Source organism: Orcinus orca, chromosome 2, assembly GCF_937001465.1.
Source record: "Orcinus orca chromosome 2, mOrcOrc1.1, whole genome shotgun sequence".
Lineage (NCBI taxonomy): Eukaryota > Metazoa > Chordata > Mammalia > Artiodactyla > Delphinidae > Orcinus > Orcinus orca.
Window position 1 is genome coordinate 188,493,221 of NC_064560.1, and position 20,397 is coordinate 188,513,617.

At 47.8% G+C, this 20,397-nt stretch overlaps 1 protein-coding gene across 9 annotated transcripts in view; it reads right to left on the reverse strand.

The window, feature by feature from the left end:
* The window catches only part of TTC7B (tetratricopeptide repeat domain 7B), a 238,036-nt gene that overhangs the window by 196,416 nt on the left and 21,223 nt on the right, over positions 1–20,397 (reverse strand). For 8 of the 9 annotated variants that reach the window (XM_049706983.1, XM_049706986.1, XM_049706981.1 and 5 more), the window contains exons 2-3: positions 17,277–17,431; positions 13,258–13,426 (exon numbers count right to left, since the gene is read on the reverse strand). In XM_049706983.1, the coding sequence (XP_049562940.1) occupies positions 13,258–13,426; positions 17,277–17,431 (324 nt within the window). Of the gene's footprint in view, positions 1–13,257; positions 13,427–17,276; positions 17,432–20,397 lie in introns of those variants that run through there. The other variant, XM_049706985.1, reaches the window with a different exon arrangement.

Here is a 20,397-nt window from a genome sequence, read left to right on the forward strand (position 1 = left end):
AAGAGCCTAGAGACCCTTGTGCTGAGCAGCAGCCCCAGAATTAGAATGGTTCCCTGGACAGCACCCCCTTGTGGTTGCAGCGGTCTCATCCTGCTCAACTTCAACGCAGGGTCTTCGCCCCACCCTCCTAGGGAAATTGGCTCCTCCCCCTGCAACCCTTACCTGGTTCAGCAACAGCATTGCCTGCCCAGTGAGCTAAGCTAAAAATCTCAGTCATCTCGGTTCCTTCCTCAACCACATCAACACACATACCATCTCCACCGCCTACTGCGATCCAGGCTTTTGCAGTTATCTGTCAGGATCCAGCTAGGACAAAGGAATCACTCTAGTTCTTTCCAATAAAGGAGAGTCAGTGTATGGGACCGGCTACATAAGGGATGAAACATATGAGAAGCCAAACAGGATGGTATGGCATCCCAGGATTCTGCAAGAGCGGAAGGCCATGAACACCCCGGGGCTGGAAAGGATACAGGGAGGAGGTGGAGTTACAAGAGCTGACGAGCTGGGGCTGTTGCTTGGGAGACGGAACCCAGCAGAAGCCTCCTGATGGGAGCCGAAGCCACAGAGGGAGGGTCTGTCTGACTACAGATGGAACCACGGGAGAGATGCAGCCGCTGTCAAAGGTGCTGCCTAAGGCAGAGAGAGAAAAAAAAAAAAAAATACCCTGGCCCCTCCCTCCTCTTGCTCTCTAATTTCCTGCCAGTGTTTTCTGTTGGCGGAGCCCAGGCGACCGGAAACAGCCTGCAGAAGTCAGGCCCCCTGAAATGCAGACCCCAAAGCCAGCTCACCTCCCCAACCGGTCTCCTTCCCCATAATCTCTAATTCCTTCTAATCTATTCTCCACTCTGTGCCAGAAAGATGCTTCTTGCTCATGAATTTAATTAAGTCATTCCTCCTGCTTAAAACCTGGCAGTAGCTGACAGTTTTCTAGCAGGAAAAAACAGGACTCATCCACCAAGCTGACTGTGTCAATCAAGTGCGAATATAGGAAGTGCTGTTTCCCTTGACGACGACGTGTACTTGAGTTTACTCTGTAACATGGGGTGAGCTGCTATTCAAGGTATTGTTGTGGAAGAAAATAGAGACCATTCCTCAGTCATCCACCCTGAAAATGGCAACTGGCTAAAGACCATTCCTTTCTGAGCACGATGGTTTGCCATGATCTGAGGCTCAGGGCTCCAATGAAAAGATGCCATGTAGAAGCAAGTGGAGAACAAGTAATGGCTTTAAAATCTATTAAAACAATAGAGTATCAAGAGATTGAATTAGTAATCCAAAAACTTCCTATGAAGAAGAGCCCAGGCTCAGATGGCTTACTGGTGAATTCTACCAAATGTTTAAAGAAGAATTAACACCAATCCTTCACAAACTCTTCCAAAAAGTAGAAGAGGAGGTAACACTTCACAACTCACTCTATGACACCAGTATTATCTTGATACCAGAACCAGACAAAGACATCCCAAGAAAACTGCACCATTATGAACATAGACGTAAAAATCCTCAACAAAATATTAGTGTAGCAAATCCAGCAACACATTAAGAAGGATTATATACCATGACCAAGTGGGATTTGTTCCAGGAATGCAAAGTTGGCTTAACATATGAAAATCAGTCAATATAATACATCCTAATAGAAGAATAGGCACAAAGATTACACAATTATTTCAACAGAAGAAGCATTTGACAAAATCTGACACCCTTTTAGGATCAAAAACACTCAACAAACTAGAAATACTTCTTCACCCTGATAGAGGCCATTTATGAAAAACCCACAGCTAACATAGTGGTGAAAGCTTTGCCCCGAAGACAAAGATCTCTGCCCTGGTCACTTCTATGCAACATTGTACTGGAGGCTCTGGCTAACGCAGTTTGGCAACAAAAAGAAATGAAAGGCATTCAGATTGGAAAGGAAGAAGTAAAACTATCCTATTTACAGATGACATGATATATATAGAAAACCCTAAAGAATCCATAAAAAATTATTAGAACTTATAAATGAGCACACCAAGGTTACAGGATAAAAGATCAATATACAAAAGTCAGTTGTGTTTTCTATACATTAGCAATGAACATTCTGAAAATTAAATTAAGAAAACAATTCCACTTATGATAGCATCCAAAAGAATAAAACTTAGCAATAAATTTAACAAAAGGAATGTAAGACTTGTACACCAAAAACCAGAAAACATTTCTGAAAGAAATTAAAGAAGGCATCCCATGTTCGTGGATTGGAAGACTTAATATTGTTAAGATGGCAATATTCCCCAAATTGATCTACAGATTCAACATAATCCTTATCAAATTCCCAGCAGGCTTTTTTTTTGGTACTAATTGACTATTTGATCCTAAAATTTATATGGAAATGTAAGGGACCCAGAAAAGCCAAAACAATCTTGGAAAGAACAAAGTTGGAGGACTCACACTCCCCAATCTTAAAACTTACTACAAAGCTACAGTAATAAAGTAGTACTGGCATAAGGATAGATATACAGACCAATGTAATAGAATTGAGAGTCCAGAAATAAACCTTTACATTTATATTCAATTAAATTCAACAAAGACATCAAAACAATTCAATGGGGAAGAAATAGTCTTTCAACAAATGGTGCTGGAAAACCGGATAGCCACAGATAAAAGAATGAAGTTGGACCACTACCTCACACTATATACAAAAATTAACTCAAAGTAGATCATAGACCTAAATGTAAGAGTTCAAACTACAAAACTCTTTTTAAATGTTAATAAAAGATCTGTGACCATGATGAGGCAACAGTTTCTTAGATACAACACCAAAAGCACAAAAGAGAAAAAAGTAGATAAACTAAAATTAATCCAAATTTAAAACTTTTACATTTCAAAGGACACCATCAAGAAAGTAAAAAGACAACCCATAGAATGGGAGAATATATTTTAAAACCATATAGCTGTAAAGGGACTTGCATCTAGAATATAAAATGAACAATTATAACTCAATAATAAAAAGACAAACTACCCGATTTTAAAATGGGCACAAGATCTGAATAGACATTTTTCCAAAAAAGATATACAAATGGCCAAAAAGCACATGAAAAATTGTTCAACATCATTAGTCATTAGGGAAACAAGTTAAAAACCACAGTGAGATACCATATCACACACACACCAGGATGACTGTGATCAAAAGAACAGAAAAGCGTTGACAAGGATGTGGAGAAACTGGAATCTTTCAGAATAATACAGCCGCTTTGGCAAACAGTTTGCAGTTCCCCGAAAAGTTAAACACAGAGTTATCACGTGACCCAGTAATTTCACTCCTAAGTATGTACCCAAGAGAAATGAACACATGCATCCACCCCAAATCTGGTACACAAATGTTCATGGCAGCATTATTGATAATAGCCAGAAAGCAGGAACAACCTCACGTCCATCAGCTGATGCGTGGATTAACAAAATGTGCAAAATGTGGTACCTTCATACAATGGAATATTATTCAGCCATAAAAAGGAAAGATACATGCTGCAACATGTGAGAACCCTGGAAACATGCCAAGTGAAGGAAGCCAGACACAAAACATCACATGTTAGGACATTCCATTTATCTCAAACGTCTCGAATAGGCAAATCTCTAGACAAAAGGTAGATTAGTGACTGGCTAGAGCTGGGGGGGTGGGCATTAATCAAATAACAGGAAGTGAGTGTTAATGAGTACAGATTTCCTTCTGGGGTGACGAAAATGTTCTAAAATTGACTGTGGTGATGGTCGCACAACTTCTGAACTACTGAATTGTACACTTAAAAGGTTGTATTTAATGGGATGTAAATTATATCTCAATAAAGTTTTTTTTAAAAGCTATAGAGCATATTTGTAATAGGAAAACCTGAAACAACACAGATGTTCCATAGGCGATTCGTTCAAACATACCCATAAGGCACACCACTGTGCAAGCCCAGGCTGGTTCGAACCCTGGTCCCAAAAACACACCTGTAAAATTTGTTAACTAACTCAAGTGGCAGTAGGGTGGCTGGTTTTATTTTTTGCTTTATATTGTTCTTCATTTTCCAAATAGCCTATACTCAACATACAAGTGAAGAATAAATGTTTAGGGGCTTCTCTGGTGGCGCAGTGGTTAAGAATAGGCCTGCCAATGCAGGGGACACGGGTCCGGGAAGATCCCACATGCCGCGGAGCAACTAAGCCTGTGCGCCACAACTACTGAGCCTGTGCTCTAGAGCCCACGAGCCAGAACTACTGAGCCCACGTGCCACAACTACTGAAGCCTGCGTGCCTAGAGCCCGTGCTCTGCAACAGGAGAAGCCACCACAGTGAGAAGCCCGCGCACCGCAACGAAGAGTAGCCCCCGCTCGCTGCAACTAGAGAAAGCCCGCGCGCAGCAATAAAGACCCAACACAGCTAAAAATAAAATAAATGTAAAAATAAATAAATTTTTAAAAAAATTTAAAAAAGAAAAAAAAAATGTTCACTTTCAGATCAAAGGTCAGAATGAGAGGCGGCTGGTCCCACATAGCGCAGATAGGAAAGCACACAGGCACAGCCGTTCTGCAGCAGTCTGGAAATACTTCTTTTCTGACCCAGAAACTCCACCTCTGGAAACCTCTCCTAGGGAAATCATTAAGAACAAGCACAAAGACCAGGCTGAGAGGGCATTCATCACAGCCTTATATGTAACAGAGAAAAGCTGAAAACAACATACATGGCCCAAAATAGAGGCTTTTTAGTTAAATATATTATAGCTTATCCATGCAATGAAATGCTGCACAGCTGCTAAAATGTTGCAGAAATTTATCTGTTGTTGCAGAAAATGACAGCAGGTCACAAAGCAGTATATATGATATAATCTCATTTTATTAAAAAAAAAGCCACACGCATGATAAGTATAGAGAAGATCTAAAAGGAAACACACTAAGATGTTAACAGAGGTTGGCTTTGGGTAAACAGGGTGATGGATATTTTTCTGTTCTTTTGACTGGTCTGTATTTCTTATTTTTATACAATGCACATGTATCTTGTCTGTATTAAGAAGAATAATAAAGGGAAATTATGGGGGAAGAGGCAAGAGGGCAACCCAGGACAGCTGGAAGCACCACCAGCTGCCCAAGCAAAGGAGCATGATAGGCGGGGCCGTGGGGAGGGTTGAGACCGTCACAGCCACTGCTGCTCCCAATCTCGGGACACCTGAGGTCAAGACTACACAAACTCCCTTTTGCTGACCTCAGATTTATATATTTAAAAGCGTTTTCCCATTTTGTCTTCTTCATTCTTCTCAGTATTCCTGTATCATTATCTCCATTGTGTAGATAAGAAAAGTGAGACTTAGATTTACTTACTTAAGAATCACAGAAGAGCATCAAAGGTTAGCAGGTTATCTGACACCAGAATTCCATCAGTGACATCCCTACTCCAACTGAAAGGCAGCTCAAGAAAGCAGAAATAATATGGATTCTGGAGTCCACAGGCCTTGATCTGACTCCCACCTCACCTCTGAAATTCAGGCTTTCAACCCCTCCGCAGGGAATGATAATCCTTATGGTGCAGGACTGTTCTCGGGGCAAAGTGCAATCATGCAGGTAAATCTGAGAGCGTCATGCCTGGCTCCTGGGAGCGCTCAACAAATGCTAATCCAACAGGAACCCCAACCTCTCAGGGCAGCCGAACCCTGAGGTGGCTGTGTGTGTTAGAAAGATCTCCAGATATGGGAATACTGCTGGACTGTGTGCCGTTTCCACTGCCTAGCCTGGTCCTATCCCCGAGACCAGAACAGTCAAGTCCTTCTTCCCCCGAGAGCCCTCCACGCAGGCAAGGTCGGCTCCTCCAGCCTTGGAGACTGCCTGATGCGGTCTGGTCCCAAGGCCATCTCCAGTCCACAGTGACTCCGTCACAGAGCAGTCACCTGGCTCCTCCTCAATTGTCCCTTTTCCTTTTCCCCTGCAGGGATCGCCTCCAAGGAAAAAAGGCAGAAAGAGCCCCAGCTTCTTTGACAAGAAGGCTCCTACTCAGAGGAGCCACTGCTGTGTCACCTGTCATGGACATTTGCCCTCCCTCTCATTCCCCTGAAGGGCCCACCCTCTTCGTCACAGCCTTCATGCAGGTCCTGGGCCAGTTACAGGGCATGTCGCTGGCCACCGCAACTACATTGAGGATGGGAATGTGACCCAGGCAGGGTCAACAAGACCCAGTGAAAATCTGGCTGAGGTTCCTACGACTTACGCCTAAGAGAATCAGAGCCTGGAGCTTGAGATGGGAAGCAACACAGGGGAAGATGTGCTGGGAAAAGGAGAGAAAGCGTCCACGCCTTTGAGCCCTGAATCCGGCTGCCCCCGAAGTCAGATTCAGTTGGGTTTTCTTTCATCTACAACTGAAAGGCCCTAACCCACAGATCTCAGCAGAACTTCAAAATGCGTCTTCAGCGTGGGTTTACCCTATGCATGCACTCAGGGCAGGGGCTCTGGCCTTGGGGGATGGAGTCTGAGTCGCTGACTTGGATCGGCACTTCTGCCTCCATCCTCTCGGTGAGCACAGCATACCCGTTCACTACATCTGCAGAGCAGTGGGCTCGGGCTGGGCAGAGCAGGTGACACGGACACCCTGCCACCGGTCCAGCCCCTCCCCCTCCCACCATGTCCCAGCAGCTGTTGTGTCTCTCTCACGGCACTCTCTCCCACCGAGCACACAAGTGACCTGAGAGCCTCTCTGCCACCCAGTGTCTACGTGAGCTGGCTCAAGGGGCGAGCCCTGGTCACCATGCCTGCGCCTGCAGCTGTCAGCTGAGCATAGGCGCCAGCTGGTCCGGAAGACGTCAACCCACGGCCTGGAGAGGGCAGGGGCCCTAGTGTGCGAGGGGACCGGCACTGCCTACCCCACAGATGCCTCTGGCACTGGTGGAGCATGGCCAGCCTGGACCCAACCCACCACATGCAGGTTCCCCTGGGGGCGGCAAACGAACATCCCTGAGGATAGAGCCCCCACCATGGCCCCCAGGCGAAAGCCCCCAACAAACATGCCTCCACTTTCCCAGGGGAATCTGGGCTGCTCCAGACAGACAATATTCCAGGAGGAAAAATGAGGCAGAAAGGTAAACCACCTTCTAGGAACCTCATTCCTCGAGTCACCTCGTCGGGAGTCTGGCCTCACCTTGACACAGAGGGCTGTTACGATTAGCCCCCAAGGAGGAAGAGCAGATACACCCTTCTTCTCCCATCTCTTATATTTCATGGGTGGGGGGCAGCGAACCCTGGTTCAAGATATTTGTTTCCTACGTGGCCACAACATGCGACAGCCTTCTTGGGAGCACAACAGTACTCAAGTCATAACTACCCACAGCCTGAACAATTTCCAACTCAATTTATTTCAGGCCTTTTTTGATACCACCCAGCGGCCCAGGACTGAGCAAAGTGTGGTGGAGAAGCCCGTGAGCAACACCTAATAAAAGCCACTCAACAATGAACCGTGTCCCTTGTGCTGATGTGTCTGAATTTTGCACTGGCAGGGGGCCCATGGAAGACAGCGAGCAATCCCCAGGGGCCTCTTCCCCAAACGTTTTGTCAGTGAATGTTTTAAGTCTCTGTCCTCTGGCCTAACGACTGATTACTGCAAGCTGAGGTCCGTGGGTGTGAGAAGACACTGGTTTTCAAGCTGGGGAGGGCAAGGCTGAGATCCACACCTTTCTGGAGATGGGTTCTGTGTTTGAAGACTAGTGCTTACAAGCTTAAGGGAACAGGCAGCACTTCTGAAAGCCCCTGAGAGCTCCCTCGCCCCTCGGCGCTGCCCACGGAGAGGTGGGCATCTTAGTTCCTTCTTGACACCACGCCCCAAGACCCGATGCTCAGAGCACACAGTGGGCAGACCGAAGAGGGCTCTGGGGCCAGTCTCACCCGAGGAAGGAAGTAACATACCCAAGGGGAGGCCATTATATGATTCCGTTACCACATCCCCACTGCTGTTCTCATCACACCCGCCCTTCTGCGAAGCGAGAGGCCCACGAGGTCTGCAGACTCTAGGGAAGGGGAGGCCTCTGGCCAGGAAGTGAAGTGCGGTCAGCAGAGACGAGCCCTCCTCCCTGGAGCCCAGCAGAGACAGTTTCTCCTCCTCCGCTATCTCCTCTCTTTATCGGCCAATGTATTTAGCATGTTCCTTATGAAGACAACTGTCTGGGAATTGTGTGAATTGTTTTTGCCTCTTAAAGGAACACTACTTGCATCAACTGATCCATCCCAACGTGAATGGCCTTTTGTGATAAAACCATGAATGTGGCTCCAACTCTAAAGACCCTCTAACCTTCCGGGCCAGCCCGGGGCAGGGCTGACGAAGTGCAGGATGAACTTTGTCTCTGGACCCACCCTCAAGCAGTCCCGTTACGGTACCCACTCCACCTGCCCCTGACCACTGGGTGCCCCCCAGCCTCCAGCAGCAACAGCCTTTCCTCCCTCAGCCTCCAATCTCTGCTTGCACTCCCACAGCCTGAGCCAAGCCCTCTGCTACACAAGGCAGATACACTAGGGCAACTCTCCCCTCTCCCCATAGCTGGCTGTTACCTGGGGCTTCTGAAGAGATCTATCCATTTGGGTTCAAGCTCCAGGGATACATAAGAATAAAAATAGCTAACCTTTGTTATCTGCCAGGCACCGTGCTAAGCGCTTTACATGTGCTCACTCCTTCCCTACAACAATGCTACAGTGTAGATACTATTATTATCTCCATTTTATAGATGAAGAAAGGGAGCCCCAGTGAGGTGAAAGTAATTTGCACGAGATCCTACAGCTAGTAAGTGACAAAGCTACAGATCAAACTTGGAAGTCTGGCTCCAACACCCCAAGCTCTGAGTCAGTGTGTCAGAGGAGCAATTTCAAACCCAGGAACAAAGGAGGAATAAAGAAAGTGGAGGAGGCCCCACAAAGCTCCCAACACTATACCGCCTTCTCCACCTGGGCAGATGTCATGCAGCTTGACAGGAACGTTTCCTACCAAGAAACACCTCCATGTCGGGGCCCTGCCTCCAGTTCATTCTGTGTCATTGGGCAAGTCCCTTACCTTCTCTGGCACAGTCTCCCCTGCTGGAAAATAAGACATCTGTATGAGAGATGGTTGTGAAGGCCCTGTTTATATTTTGGAGTCAGTCCTTCTCTGCTTTGGTACCATGCAATCTGGAAAGGAAGTTTAATACCACGCTGCTGTTTCCAGGTTCATAATTTCCCTCCTCGTGGGCACCAATCCCAAGCCTCAGATCCTACGCATTCCCTTTCATTCACCTGAGCACAGGCTACTCTCTTCTCCCTGCATCCTCCAACAGGTCCCATCTGGGTCCGAGACCAAGCTCTGATGGACATGTCTAACGAGAGGCTTACATGCCCCCACCCCGTCTCCTCTTTTTCCCAAGTGCCTGGTGGCATGGCCCTATAGTGACTTCTCACCAGTGCACTGTCAGCACAGCTGATGTGTGTTACTTCTGCTCACCCTAGACATCTCTCTCCTTTCCCCTTTCCACGAGCTGCAACATGCCAGCCACCCAGCTTCAGTCATCCATCACACAGATGAGGACTGCGCCCTAGCAGACGGGGGAGGAACAGCAACCTCGCAGAACACAGCTGCCTACCCACCGTGACCAGGTGGGCCATCGCAGGACTGTCACAGGCCTTCCCTCAAATTGGAACCCATGCATCTGTGGTCCCTCTATTACAACAGGGTACATGCCAAGGCTATTTATAAAGGCCATCTCTAGGAAGGCAAGCCACTTACAGCTCCCACCGTCCTAGCTGCAGCAAGTTAGCCGATGTCCAGCAGATCGAAGTCCCAAAATAGACAGTGACCATGTGTTCACTGTTCCCAAGCCTCCCCCTTTGGGAAAAGAACATCTGTGGCCATTCGGTGTCCTGGAGATTTCACATGATATCTCAATCTGTACCCAGAATAAAGATTTCTACTCACTTGATTAACCCAGTTCTACCAGAAGCTAAAGAGTTTCTCCATGTCTTCTATTCCCATTCTCTGTTTCTCTACTTAGTTTTAAGGGATAGGAGGAAGGCGCTGGGGGGATGGGCGGGGGGGGGAGTTGAGATCCATTGAGAGGCTCTCTGATAATGGCAATGAACTGAAATGTATAACCTTTGGGGAAGGGATCCATGCCAGCCTCTGTCATGGTGTGATGTCAACATGCTCTTACAGGTATACCCCGTAACTGGCAGCGAGTAAGTCTGAATTATCGAAATATGCCCAGTATGTTACACCTGGGCAAAGAAAATGCACCTGACCATGACAGCTAGAAGCAAAGGCACCCAGAATCACCTGAATTACACGACGGGCACCTTGGTAGAAATCTGAGCAAGGGAACTTCTATAAATTTCAATCAATAATTGAGCACCAATTAGGTACCAGACACCGTGCTAGTTTCTGAGGATGGCAAACGAACAAAACAGTTCCTCCCTGAGTGGAACTCACAGACTGGCAGGAGTGTCTGATTGCAGTACAACTAGTTCTAATATGATGTTTGAGTAGTTCTAACCTACTGGGCTGTGATACTATCAAATGCGATGGCCTCTGAATGGGTGAGCCCTGGAGGGTGTCAGGGAAGACAGGACATGTGACCTTAAGGGCCAGAACTTACAGCAAGGGACCTGGGCAAGGAGTTAAGGGAGAGGAACGTGAGAGGTGGGGCTGAGAGGAGGAGTGTGGACACAAATCTAGGGTGTTCTCTAGTGACCTGAATGTTTTCTACCTGCGGAAACCTTACCTGGCCTGAGCGCATTCCCATCCACGTGCCAACAGAGCAGAGTAATTAAGAACGTGGGCTTTGGAGCTGAACACTCTTCAGACTAAGTCCCCCTCTGTCACTCAGTAGGAGAGCATGGGCTCTGGAACCAGCCACTGAGGCTGAGTCCTGGCTCTACCACTTCCTAGCTGTAGGGCCCCGGGCAGCATATCTAACATCCCTGTGCCTCGGTTTTCTCATCTGTAAAATGGAAAAAATAATAGTGTCTACCTCACAGGGTGATGGGGAAGCTTGGCTGAGATACCCAAATAAGGGCCACAGTGCCTGGCACACAGTAGGCACCATGTCATTCTTAGTAACTTTACCCAGTCTCATTTCCTTGGTCTGTAAATTAGGGGTTTGGAGGATTAAAAAGACAATAAAACCCTAACGTGGTGTTGGCCCATAGGAGGTTCTCATAACTGAATCCTGTTGGCTTCCGATTCCCAACAAGCCGAGGCTATATTACCTGGCCAGGGGAATCTGCTCCCGGCCATGGCTGCAAGAGCAGATGTGGGAGTTCACGGACATTGACTCTGGCTGAGAGACTGGGTCGAGTCAGACCTCAGGGGACCATGGAAAAGTTGAGGTGACCTGTGAAAGTGTGCAGCTGACAGCAGCATACAGGTGGCACAGGGGAGGGGCGTGGGCTGGTGCATGCCCATCCAAGGTACACCTGGGCTTTGCTCCAGCCTAGTCTTACTCTGGTGAAGTGAGGGGACAGCTGTTCCCTTCTCCCATGAGCCAGCCAGCATGTCCCAACAGCCAAATGCCTCAGCCCCGTGGCTGGGGCCCACTGCTAATCACACACCACCCAGGGCCAGACTTAGGGACCAAGCCTCCTGTCCCCCTTGCCCACTTTGCATGGCAGGCGTGAGACTAAGCTGGTGGTGCCACCTGCAGACAGTCTGCCCACCAGGCCGTCTCAGAGCCCAAATCAAGACCTGAGCTCTTGGTGCTAACCAGGTCTTAGAGCCATGCTCCACCCCCAAAGGACAAACCAACTCCTGGCTACAAGCCAGCAGGCCCCCGGTCAATCAGGTGACTGGAAACTGCCAGATGAAGCCTTGCTCTTGTTGCACAATATTGTTCCTGGCCCCAAATCTCTCTCTCTCTCTCACACACACACACACACACACACACACACACACACACACACACGCACACACACACACAGCTCCCATAAGCCTAAGGCATGTGAGGTGCTGGGTGAACACCAGCGAGAAAAGAGGGCAGCTGTGTGGCACAGACCTCAGACAGATGCACGCCCAGGTCCAGGCCCTCAGAACCCCTGAGACAGCCTCAAAGGACTGTGCCCAGTAAACCACCAGAGTGCCCTGTCAGAGTGACAGCATCCTTTCCCAGCCCACAGGGACACTGAGAAGATTAATTAGAGGAACCTAAAAGTGCTTGAGCAAGGCTCCCCAGGGAACTGGGTGAATATGTCACCCCTGTCACAAGGCTCTTTAAGTGTGCCTTGGCTGGGTCTTTGTTCAACATTTCATAGGATAACCAAGACAGACAGCCGGCTGCAGACAAGTGGCCAGCTCAATGCTGTTCTAGAGGGTCAACCCACCCAGGGCCCGAGCCTCTGTGTGGCCACAGTCAGCCACATTGCATGGTTTGCGTGGTAGGTGGCAGGAAGGAGAGGAGCTGCTTTCAGAGTGTCTCCTTCTTACTGAGGCCTTTATAAATCTACTTCAGAGTGTCCCTCCTCCTCCAGGAAGCCTTCCTGGCCCTGCTGGCCTACGGTGACCTCTCCTGCCTCTGAAAAGCTGTTACTGGGCCTGGCTTTTTCCATTTGCTGTTTTGTTTGGGGCTGACATTTAAAAATATCATTTAGTAAGTGCTTTACATACATTATGTGACTTAATCCTCATAACTCTGTGAAGTGGATGTGATTACACTCATTTCATAGATGAGGAAGTGGAGACTTGGAAAGGTCAAATAATGTGTGTGCCCTGGCTTTCTGTCATTTTTTTTTTCCCGTGGGACTGCACTCCCTCACATTAGATTACAAACTCCTCTGTGGCAACCAGGGCAGCATTTCCCCCTTCTATCCCCTGAGCCCCTAGGCCCCCAGGTAAACACTGCATGACGGGCTGTTACAGTGACCACTGAGCCTTAATTAACCCAGAGGTGGCACCGATGAATAAAAATGAGATCAGCCACATGGCCGACTGGCCATATGATAAGGATTCCTGTATATACGCTGTGCGGCATCTCAATTACCAAGAACGGTCCCTCCTTAAGCTGCACATTAATCATCAGGAAACTTTACTGCAATGTTGTTCCTTCGGGGACAACTGAGGAGCTGCAGCTCTAAGGAAACACCGTGTCGCTGGACTTAAAATGATCCAGTGCCTGTGGTGGGGCAACCCCAGGGGCCTCGCCGGGAGCTGCCGGGGTTAAGCCCAGCCAAGGGCACAGGGGTCAAACCGCAGGAGCCAGGGAGGCCCTGCAGCTCCAGACAGCGCGACCCGGGGCATGGCCCCCAGGAGAGCAGGCGTGGGCCTCACCTTTGGTGGCGTAGGCGTCCGCGGCCATCCGTAACCTGTAAGGGGGGACGCCCGTCAGCGGCCAGTCTTCCAGGCCCACCCGGGCATAAATGTTGAGAGCGGCTTCATAGTCTCCTTCAACATAATCCAACTTGGCCATGATCAGATTGGACTCTTGTAGGAATTCTGACTAGAAGGAAAAGGAGAGAAAAAAACATTTTCCTACGATATGATGTGTGATGCTCCTATGGAGCCCCGCGGCTCTGCACAGAAAGACGGGCGTGGAAGCTTTCTTGTTGGTACCGCTCGCAGGGGCCCCAGAGCGGAAACAGCCCATGTGGCCAGCAGCTGATGAGGGGGGAGGCAAAATGTGGTCTCGCCGTCCCCCGGAATATTACTCAGCCATCATCAGGAACGAAAAACTGACCCCTGGGACCACATGGGTGAACCTCAAGAACATGACGCCGAGTGAAAAAGCCCGTCACACAGGCGACATATATTGGCCCGAACGGTCGAGCCTGCTGAGGCAGAAAGCAGACTGGTGTTGCCTAGGGCTGCACGATGGGGGCATGAGAGATGACTGCTAACACCTACAGGTTTACTTCTGGGGGGATGAAGTAAAATTGACATAATGGTTGCACAGCTCCTGAATTGTACACTGAATTGTACACTTTCAATGGATGAATTATATGGCATGTGAATTATACTTCAGTAAATCTGCTGTGGGGCTTCCCTGGTGGCGCAGTGGTTGAGAGGCCGCCTGCCGATGCAGGGGACGCGGGTTCGTGCCCCGGTCCGGGAAGATCCCACATGCCGCGGAGCGGCTGGGCCCGTGAGCCATGGCTGCTGAGCCTGCGCGTCCAGACCCTGTGCTCAGCAACGGGAGAGGCCACAGCAGTGAGAGGCCCGCGTACCGCAAAAAAAAAAAAAAAAAAAATCTGCTGTAAAACAGGCTCCCCTCAGGCCTCAGGTTTGGGTCAAGAATGGAAGGCGTGCGTTATGAATGAAACACACGAGCACCTGTCTCCGAAAAGGAGGCTCCACGGACATCCTGGTGGGTCCTGCCCACAGCACTGGGGGTATAACACAGACTGTAACCCAAATAACCCAAGGAGAGAGGCTTTCTAAATTGGTGCAAAATTCAGGACTTGCTTTCTTTCCGGGGACAAACTTTTCTCGCTGAGCTGTTCCAGCTTGTTATGGTTACTGACCCAGGTCCCTTCCCAGAGGCTGCAAGTTCTAATTCTGATGGGCTCGTCTTACTCTCCATCAGGAGAGGCTGGCTTCCCCAGTCCACACCCACCAACCTCATCCTCAGCCCATTCTCAAGCCCCACTCATCACTGGGGAAAGAAGAGGCGACCCAGCCATCTATATAAGGACACAGATTTATCACCCTCTTCTAGGCATTCTCATTGGAACCCCAGGTATACAAAGCCGGATTTTTCAGCTTACAGAAGCACACCATGAAGCTGCACTATCCTGTAATCTATGGCTGAGACGGAGTGGGCGATATGCAGGTAACCAGCCAGAGCGTGGCGAAGCCGCTGTTTCAGCCAAGGTGGTCGGCTTCCAGGCAGTCCCTGAAAGGGAGCAGGGGTAGCGCTACAGAGGACATAGAACAGGCAAGAGAATGAAGGGAGCAAAAGGGTTTTAAGAGTGGCCCAAGGGAGTGGCACCAATGCAAGACGTCAGAATTATATTTGGAAACAGAGAAAGAAATCAGAGCAGACTTAAGAAAAGAGAAAAAGAGCTGTGAAAAGAAAGCATCCACCACAGGGGTTCTCCACCAGGGAAGGGGACAGGGCAGGCTTGGGTATATTGAAAACGCTTCCTAGGAGATTCCTGTGTCCTCCCTCTTTCCCCAGAACTGAGACCCATAGGCTGAAAAGCAAACTGAAGGGAGAGGGGGAGGGAGTTAGTGTTTGCTGGGCACAGAGCTTCAGTTTGGGATGATGAAAAGTTTCTGGGGATAGATGGTGGTGATCTGAATACGAATGCACTTAAAACCACTGAACCTAAAAGATGGTTAAAATGGCAAAGTTTATGATACTTATATTTTACCACAAGAAAAAAGTTTTAAAAATTAAACCCGAAAAAATTTTTAATTAAAAAAAAAGGTAAACTTGAAGGGCCAGATGGAAAATATGCAGGAGCTTGAAGAAAATTCCAAGAGTATGCACAGTATGGAGAGCCTTGCTGGGCAAGTCCAATCTATGGCCTTGCGCAGAGGAAGAAACAGCTTGGCAGAGGCCCCTGGGCCGAGGGGGAGAGGGGAGCAACTCCAGCCCAGTGCCATGTTACCTTGCCTGTGACAAGCGCAACTTTCTTGAGTTGAATCAGAAGCCAGGCCTCCTGACTCCTCGTCCGGGCTCTTTTTGCCACCACACGGCTACCTCGCTCTGGTCTCTCCAGCCTCAGTTCACTTGTGTTTTGTGGGCACCTGTGTCTGCACAGGGCTTTCCCTAGCTCCCAGCTAGGAGACACCCGAACTTAAGGTCAAGAGGAGAGGAAATTTCACATCAGCCAGCGTGAGTGGGTCAACCCGCCCAAGTAAGATATGTTCCAAATATGACTTTGGAACACTCTTTATAAGGCAGAGGGAGCTCAAAAATGGCAGCAGGAGAAAACTCCTCTAGGTAGAACCAATAAAATAGCAAAAACTGACATGTATCTCACGCTATCCAGTTGTGAAAGAACTTCTACACCTGAGACTCAGAATGGCCTTGAGCTAAGTACACTTACAGATAAGAAATGTGAAGCTCAGAGAGCTTAAGTAACTTCCCACGATCACACAGCTTATAAATCCACAACTGGAAAGCAAACTCAGAATTCTAAGTTGAAATTCAATGTTCTTACTACCGCACTGGCTTGTGGAGGATGGAGAGCAAAAACTATGAACATGTGGTAAAATTAAAGGTTAATTCAAAGTGGGGGGACTCAAAGTGGGATAGCAACTAGCCAAGGTGCCAGGCCTGGAGCAGTGATCTTCAACCTCTCCCCCCAACACAGAGTCTCAGCCTTATACCTCCTGGAAGGACACTTGAGTCTGACCAGCTGTCACTATGAGGTCCCCCCACCCTTTCCCACTGATTAGGACCCACCAATGTCACCAGGACCATCTTCGTTAAGAACAACTGACATGGAGACAACTGTCCCTAACTCTGAAGAAAAGTGAAAGAAGGAAGGAAGGAAGAAAGGAAGAGCTTTAAAAGTTCACTGAAGACTGCCCTTCCCCAACAGAGAATACATCCGAGATTTTAAAGGGACCCTGAAGAAGCTGGCAGGAGTGCTGGGATGCAGTCAGCTATCTGAACAAGACTGACTTCAGAAAACCAGTTAAGAGCCAGACTTCAGGCAGGGAAGTGTCCAGAAACCAGTAAGTGAGGTAACAGGGTGGGGAAGGGGGCAGGGGGGAGGGAAGGCAAGGTGAGAAAGATTCAGTGAAGCAAGGAAAGATGTGAAATGGAGAGGGAAAGCTGAATACAGAGACCAGGAAACAGGGCAGATGAGGAGAAGGGCAGCGCTTAGGGTTTCCTGTGCCATGAGGACTAGGGTCATTGCTCAGGCAGAGGAAGTTCCTGCCCTGGTTCCCTCCCACACCAAGGTACCAGGCCTGCCGGCGCCAATGTGCACCCCCCTCCGGGCCAGAGCTGCCTGGGACGTTCACGAGCTGCACATTTCAGGCAGGATATCATGCGGTTTAAGCGACACTCCTGATTCACTTCTCTCTTCTCAGTGGGACAAGGTGTCAGATTGAGTCCTGGGCCACAGATAACAGCTTTATTCCAAGCACCTGGGGAAGATTAGTGCCATTTCTCAGGATAATGTGTCATTAGAGACTCTCATCAGAGAGAAGCTATTGGTCTGGAAGCCCCACATCAATTGCACAGGGAGTCGGCCTGCTCCTCAGAAGACAAGCCACAGATGTGCTCCGCCCGTCGCCCAGTTTGTCCCTGGGCATCCTTCCCGAGCACACGCTGCCCAGAGGAGGTAGAGCCAGCACATCCCTCTAAGCCCTCATCCCGAGGCCCACGGTACCTTGAGGTTCCCTCGGTCCAGGGCAGCGGTCAGATGCTTGCGGACCTCAGTCATCTGGGGCCTGGGGCCTCGGGGACTGGCCCCCTGCCGCAGGGGGTGTTCCTTCAGGTACTGCTCCAGCTTTGATTCCCCAAGGAGGAGTTCTGCCATGTCATCTACAAAGAACACAGTGAGAAGCTAAATGGGGGTGAGGAATGGTCTGTGTGCTGGGAACTCCCCAAGGACCTCAGGACCATCTTACAGTGAATTCTCTTAATTAGTTAAGAATGTTCCAGAGTATGAAAGCAAAAGGGTGGTAGCCCAAGCATTCATTCCTCCGTCCCACATTTACTGAACTAGAAAGATGGATACTCGTTAATGTGGACAGAGCTCAAGTTCAGTAGAAAACACAAAGTTGTCTTATGATTTATTCAGCAAGATCGCTACAAAACACACAAAACCCAATACTCTGTATTTTTCAGAGACAATGCAGTGAAGTCTTCTAGCTCTTTTGTGGTCTACGGCTTTATACATGGACGTGAGCTGGTAGAAACTCTTGTGTACTCAGATTCTTAAAACAAGTTTGTGTCAAAATGACCTGAATGCATGCAGTCTGTTTCTGCCTAGAAGTCAAAGCTCTACAGACATGGCATCTGGGAACGTTTGTACGAAGGTTCTGCTCCTAAGAGCGCATTACTTATACTTCTTTGTTAATGTCTCTGTTGGCTTGTTAATTAGAATAAAAACCTCACTCTAAGAGCAGCTCTCTGGAATCCACACATACAGATTGTTCTGAGTAAACCCAGAACAATTCATACACCAGCCTGAACACAGTCTATTTTTTCTGTGAAGGGACAGAACATAATTGTATGAAAATATAAAAGCAATTTTTAAAGGTCTGGAAGGATATGCCTCAAACCCATGGCAGTAGTTACCACTGGGGTACAGGAAGGAGAACCTCAACGGGGGTTAGCGGCCAATTAGACTTTAGCTTTATCTGTAATGTCCTGGCCCTAGAAAGGAGAACAGGTTTGCCCATTATTTGTGTAATCTAAAATTAACTAAAAAAAAATATCAGAGGACCCACTGAGATTTTGGGAAATAGGTCTACCAAAGGCCAAGAGCTGTAACAAGAGCCTTTCCAAGTGCTCTGGTCAGTGACCCAAAGCTGCTGACTCTATAGTTCTCAGCAGTGCCTCTGTCTGTGCACTGTGGAGCCGAAAATAATCTTTTAGAGATGAGACCAAGGGTCCTGGGAGGAGCCAAGCAACACAAAAACAGAGCTGAGTTAGGCTACTGAACACAAGAATTCTTCAGCTGTCCAAGAAGAGAAAGCAATTGCCTACAAGATGCGGAGGACGTCAGGCTTGTCCCATGGCCGCATCAACACCGAGGGCCGTAAGGCCATGTCGGCACAGAGCCCGGGGATACGGAGCAAAGCCCACATGGACAGGCCAGCCCAAACAGCAGCTTCCTCCCAGAAGCATGAGTCCTTCCTGAGAATGAAATCCAGCTAAAAAAGAAATCCAGGGCTCAGGGATGAAGGACATGTAGGCAGAGGCCTGCAGGCATATGAGAATTACAAAACAGAACATGACTGTTATAAATTAATATGATGCAAAAACAATAATACGTCAAAAACTGGGAGGAACTTCAGGGGCCATGCACTCATCTTTCAAAACACTGTAATATATGTTTAAACAAAAAAAACAAACATGACTCCAATCTTCTTAAAGCTTTACTGGGGACTTCCCTGGTGGTCCAGTGGCTAAGACTCCACGATCCCAATGCAGGGGGCCCAGGTTCAATCCCTAGTCACTAGAGAACTAGATCCCGTATGCCGCAACTAAGAGCCCACGTGCCGCAACTAAAAGATCCCACATGTCGCAACTAAGACCCGGTGCAGCCAAATAAATAAATATTTTTTTAAAAAAGCTTTATTGGACTCTTTAGGAAATGACTGTCACATGGTGAAGCATTTATTTGGAGCTCAACAATTCCTTCGGATTCAGTTTCTTCCCTCCATGAATACTTACTAACACCTTATTTTCTAATAGTGCACTGCCATCCAATAGAAATATATGCAAGCCACATGTTACTTTAAAATTTGTAGTAGCTATATTAAAAAAGAAACAAGAGACAGGTGAAGTTAATTTTACTAATATATTTTGTTTAACTCAATATATCCAAATATTATCAGTTTAACCAGTAATCAGTATTTTTTAAGTTACTGAGATATTTTACATTCTTTTTCATATTAATTTTTCTAAATCCATTGTGTACTTTACACTTAGAGCACAACTTGATTCAAACCTACCACAATTCAAGGGGTCAGTAGGTACATGTGGCTAGTGGCTACTCTACTAAACAGGAATATGATCACTATTTATAAAAGTGTGTCTATTTAAATCTGTCTGTATCCCTACAGAGACATCTAGAATGATTATCACTGGAGGAAACGATAGGCATTTCTGAAGGGTAATATTTGGGATGATTTTTAACCTCTCATCTTTAAAGTTTGAATTATTTATATTGAGCAGAATCATTTAATATTACTTTTAGAAAAGATGAACTCTTCTATAAAAATTGGAAATAAATTTTTTTAAAAAAATATATATATATATCAGGATATTAATAGTGGTTATTTCCGGGCTTCCCTGGTGGCGCAGTAGTTGAGAGTCCGCCTGCCGATGCAGGGGACACGGGTTCGTGCCCCGGTCCGGGAGGATCCCACATGCCGCGGAGCGGCTGGGCGCGTGAGCCATGGCCGCTGAGCCTGCGCGTCCGGAGCCTGTGCTCCGCAACGGGAGAGGCCACAACAGTGAGAGGCCCGCGTACCGCAAAAAAAAAATAGTGGTTATTTCTGAGTGGTAAGACTATCAGTATACTTTGAATTTCCTTTCTGTATACTTTAAGCTTCCAAAAAATAAAATAAAGTAAAATGGGATTCAGAGTCCTAGATTTAAATCTCAGTTTGTTGCTCTGTGACTTTGGCCCTAGGATTTAACCTCAGCATTTTGGGGGGTAATTCTAAGAAAGGCTCTCTGGACACATGAGCTGAGGATTCCTCTCTCCCCATCATTCCACACTACTCCGCATTATTCTGAATTATTCCGCGTCATTCCCCGCCCCGCCATCTCAC